Source organism: Penaeus japonicus, unplaced genomic scaffold (genome assembly GCF_977035675.1).
Source record: "Penaeus japonicus unplaced genomic scaffold, GWHDUDI00000001_assembly GWHDUDI00000014, whole genome shotgun sequence".
NCBI lineage: Eukaryota > Metazoa > Arthropoda > Malacostraca > Decapoda > Penaeidae > Penaeus > Penaeus japonicus.
Genome location: NW_028234416.1, coordinates 9,546,593 through 9,551,592, shown reverse-complemented (window position 1 = coordinate 9,551,592; position 5,000 = coordinate 9,546,593). Strand labels below are relative to the sequence as shown.

At 46.8% G+C, this 5,000-nt stretch overlaps 1 protein-coding gene across 1 annotated transcript in view; it reads right to left on the bottom strand.

Annotated features, from left to right (window-relative positions):
* Positions 1–4,746, bottom strand: part of LOC122248314 (bestrophin-4) — a 66,815-nt gene extending 62,069 nt beyond the window's left edge. Inside the window, exons 1-2 of the mRNA XM_043008259.2 lie at positions 4,708–4,746; positions 3,669–4,281 (exon numbers count right to left, since the gene is read on the bottom strand). Of these exons, the coding sequence (XP_042864193.2) occupies positions 3,669–3,739 (71 nt within the window). The 5' untranslated portion in view covers positions 3,740–4,281; positions 4,708–4,746. The remainder of the gene's footprint in view (positions 1–3,668; positions 4,282–4,707) is intronic.
* Between the last annotated feature and the right edge of the window lie 254 nt (positions 4,747–5,000).

Below are 5,000 nucleotides of genomic sequence, written 5' to 3'. Positions count from 1 at the left end.
TCTCCTTCTCCTCTTCTTCTTCTTCCTCCTCCTTCTCCCCTTTCTCTTCCTCTTTCTTCTCCTCTTGCTCCTCTATCTCCTCCCCTTTCTCCTTCTCCTCCTCCTCTTCCTACTCCTTCCTCTCCTCCCTCTCCTCGTCTTACTTCTCCTCCTCCTTCTCATTCTTCTCATCCTTCTCCTTCTCCTCCTCCTCCTTCTCCTCTCCTCCTCCTCATCTTCCTTCTACTCCAACTCATCCTCATCCTCATCCTCTTCCTCCTCATCCTCTTCCTCCTCTTTTTGCTCTTCCTCTTCCTCCTCTTCCTCGATGTCCTCCTCATTCTCCTCTTCCTCATCCTCTTCCTCCTCATCCTCTTCCTCCTCATCCTCTTCCTCCTCATCCTCTTCCTCCTCTTTTTGCTCTTCCTCTTCCTCCTCTTCCTCGATGTCCTCCTCATCCTCCTCATTCTCCCCTTCCTCATCCTCATCCTTCTCCTCCTCATCCTCTTCCTCCTCGTCCTTTTCCTCCTCTTCTTGCTCTTGCTCTTCCTCTTCCTCCTCTACCTCGATGTCCTCCTCATCCTCATCCGCATCCTTCTCCTCCTCATGCTCTTCCTCCTCATCCTCTTCCTCCTCGTCCTCCTCCTCATCCTTCTCCTCCTCATCCGCATCCTTCTCCTCCTCATGCTCTTCCTCCTCATCCTCTTCCTCCTCCTCATCCTTCTCATCCTTCTCCTTATCATCCTCTTCCTCCTCCTACTTTACCTCCATTTCTTTCTCTTACTCTTCCTAATCTTCCTCCTCATCCTCTTCCTCCTCGCCCTTTTCCTCCTCATCCTCATCCTTCTCCTCCTCATCCGCATCCTGCTCCTCCTCCTCCTTTTCTTCCATTCCTTGCTCTTACTCTTCCTCCTCTTCCTCCTCATCCTCTTCCTCCTCATCCTCTTCCTCCTCATCCTTTTCCTCCTCATCCTCTTCCTCCTCATCCTCTTCCTCCTCATCCTCTTCCTCCTCATCCTTTTCCTCCTCATCCTCTTCCTCCTCATCCTCTTCCTCCTCATCCTCTTCCTCCTCATCCTTTTCCTCCTCATCCTCTTCCTCCTCATCCTCTTCCTCCTCATCCTCTTCCTCCTCATCCTTTTCCTCCTCATCCTCTTCCTCCTCTTCCTCCTCTTCCTCCTCCTCTTCCTCCTCTTCCTCTTCTCCTCCTCTCCTCTTCCTCCTCATTCTTTCCTCCTCATCTCTTCCTTCTCCTCCTTCCTATCCTCTTCCTCCTCATCCTTTCTCTTCCTCCTCCTCCTCTTCCTCCTCCTCCTCTTCCTCCTCATCCTCCTCCTCCTCCTCCTCCTCCTCATCCTCTTCCTCCTCATCCTCTTCCTCCTCATCCTCTTCCTCCTCATCCTCTTCCTCCTCATCCTCTTCCTCCTCATCCTCTTCCTCCTCTTCCTCCTCATCCTCTTCCTCCTCATCCTCTTCCTCCTCATCCTTTTCCTCCTCATCCTCTTCCTCCTCATCCTCTTCCTCCTCATCCTCTTCCTCCTCATCCTTTTCCTCCTCATCCTCTTCCTCCTCATCCTCTTCCTCCTCTTCCTCCTCATCCTCTTCCTCCTCATCCTCTTCCTCCTCATCCTCTTCCTCCTCTTCCTCCTCATCCTCTTCCTCCTCATCCTCTTCCTCCTCATCCTCTTCCTCCTCATCCTTTTCCTCCTCATCTTCTTCCTTCTCATCCTCATCCTCCTCATCCTTTTCCTCCACATCTTCTTCCTCCTCATCCTTTTCCTCCTCATCCTCTTCCTCCTCTTCCTCCTCATCCTCTTCCTCCTCATCCTCTTCCTCCTCATCCTCTTCCTCCTCATCCTTTTCCTCCTCATCTTCTTCCTCCTCATCCTCTTCCTCCTCATCCTCTTCCTCCTCATCCTCTTCCTCCTCATCCTTTTCCTCCTCATCCTCTTCCTCCTCTTCCTCCTCATCCTCTTCCTCCTCATCCTCTTCCTCCTCATCCTCTTCCTCCTCTTCCTCCTCATCCTCTTCCTCCTCATCCTCTTCCTCCTCATCCTCTTCCTCCTCATCCGTTTCCTCCTCATCCTTTTCCTCCTCATCCTCTTCCTCCTCATCCTCTTCCTCCTCATCCTCTTCCTCCTCATCCTTTTCCTCCTCATCCTCTTCCTCCTCATCCTCTTCCTCCTCCTCCTTTTCCTCCTCATCCTCTTCCTCCTCTTCCTCCTCATCCTCTTCCTCCTCATCCTTTTCCTCCTCATCCTCTTCCTCCTCCTCCTTTTCCTCCTCATCCTCTTCCTCCTCATCCTCTTCCTCCTCATCCGTTTCCTCCTCATCCTTTTCCTCCTCATCCTCTTCCTCCTCATCCTCTTCCTCCTCATCCTCTTCCTCCTCCTCCTTTTCCTCCTCATCCTCTTCCTCCTCATCCTCTTCCTCCTCATCCTCTTCCTCCTCATCCTTTTCCTCCTCATCCTCTTCCTCCTCATCCTCTTCCTCATCCTCTTCCTCCTCATCCTCTTCCTCCTCTTCCTCTATATTCTCCTCATCCTCCATTTTTCTTCTTGCAGCAACGCGTGGAACTCTTCGTGTATGTATTTGTGTCCATCGGCATCTATCCTTCTGGAAAATTCCGTTCCCACTGTTCGCTATTCTTTTAGTAAGAATATCATCCTTACTTGTAATTATTTATCTAGTCTTATCATCCATATTATGATCCATATGTGACATACATTTGCGTGTTGAGTTTGGCATGAATTGGAAGCCTTCGAGATATTTCTTGTGGAAAGAGCCATTGTAGCTTTTAATGCCCCCTGGTGGGTTTCGGTGCATTTCCTGAGCATGCGTGTGTGTGTGTGTGTGTGTGGGGTGGGGGGGGGTAGAAGTACGTAGATACATTTGCTTTTGACACCCGGCGTGTAGATTGCTTGTGGTGATTTATATGTTCGTGTGAGTGTATTTCTTTGGGTGTCTGAGTGTGTGTGCTTGTTTGTGTGTCTGTGTGTGTCTGTGTCTCTGTGTGCCTGTGCTTGTCTTTGTCTGTGCTTGTCTACGTGTCGTGTGTCTATGTTATATTGTGTGTCTGTATCAGTGCTTTGTCGTGTGTGTGTATGGGCTTGTTTGTGTGTGTCTGTGCATGTTTGTGTGTGTCTGTGTCTGTGCTTGTCTGAGTGTATGTGTGTGTGTGTGTTCATTGATGTATAAGTATTATTACGTGTGTGTGCCGATTTAATTTCTCTCTTTAAGACTCGCGTGTATAGGTTCAGTTATCGCTAACCGTTAAAATTCTTATGTAACGCGAAAAAGGGAAAAATAGTTGTACGCTTTATCCTCTTCTCCAAAGATCAGACATAAATAGTTGAACGTGCGTGACTGCAACCAAGGAATGCTCAGGAGGATAATATTATCGATCTAATCATCATGATGGAATGATGGCTTAATGAGCATGCAATGGCTACCTACTTTTGCAAAACGGAACCATACTATCTATGGTATAATGTAAAAAGAATCAGAAAGAGAATAAACGTTAGAAAGAATTAGAAAGAGAATGAACGTTAGAAAGAATTAGAAAGAGAATGAGCGTTAGAAAGAATTAGAAAGAGAATGAACGTTAGAAAGAATTAGAAAGAGAATGAAAGAGCAGAGAACAATGACCTAAAATTGCATCTGCATATAAATAATTATCAAACACACACCTAAGGAGGAGTTTCCAGAAGCATCCGAAGCCTCTGCACGTGGCGACACTGCTGGTGTAGGTAACCGTCATCACTACGTAAGTCCTCAGATGGTGATGATGGAGAAGGTGGCGAATGTAACATCAGTATCTGCCGCCCTTCATTTCACTTCTGAGAACCGTGGCAGCGAGAATCAGCGTCGAAAAGGAAAACACACACATATAAGTAAGGAATCGGCATCTACGGGTCCCGGCGGTGCCAGGAGAAAGTCCACATCACTTGGTCCGGAGTCCCACAGGAAGAGCGTGGCCAGACTGGCACCAGTGCAACCATTACAGCACACAAAAGTCCCAGCTTAGGAGGTTACTTCCACATAGGGACGGTCACTGCCACATAAATACGGTTTGAAAAAGGTGCTGCGAATTCACGAGCTGTGCAGTCACTCTAATCGATACCAGCAAGCGCTGAGTTGCAAGTTGCTGCAACCGGTTTCTCTGCTGACACTGAATCAGATGTAATTTGTACTTTATGAAACTGTTGCACGAGTTCTGCACTATTTTTGCTTTTCCAGGGCGCCAGCGAAGGGAAAGGAAGCGTTGAGTTGTCCCTAAAGATTTCAGCGGGGGTGCGCTAACTGAAAGGGAAAGGGGAGACTATGCTACACCGTATTTTTATCACACTGTATCATTCTTATCATGATTAACAAATTAAGAAACTCAGAATAACGAATTATTGACTTTTCGGAGTTGGTATGCAAATCTTCTAGTAAATTTGAGCGAAAAAAAATAAAGACGGGGAAAGAAAGATAAACACAAACACAGAAACACTGACAAACACAAACACAAAACGACAAACAAACACAAGAAAAGGAAAAGCCGTGCGAAAAGTAATAATAAAAAGAAAACAAATAATACAATCAGCCAAATCTAACAAGAAAAAAAAAACAGAAGAAAAAAAAAAAGTGACACAAAAACAAAGAAAAAAAAAGAAAAGAAAAATCACATCCAAATTATATAAAAGAAAGACGAACGGAACACAGAGAGAAAATACGTCTAGTGACCTCCGTATTTGGGCACGTCTGGTCTGAGCTGAGGGTCCCCGCGGTCTGTCAGTGTCTGAACCGCGAGAACCGGACCCGCGAAGATAAACAAACCATCACCAAGACAACGTGTGGCCAGAGGAAAAAGACGAGGTGTGGGAGGAAGAAGCGAAGGTGAGAGGAAGGAGATTGGGATGAGAGGGATTAGGGAAAGAGATGAAAGTTGATGCATACTTCTGAAGAGAAGGAGTAAATTCAAAGAAAAGATAAGTCAGAGCTGAAGAATTTGAGGTGAGAACTTTTTTCTCTCTCTC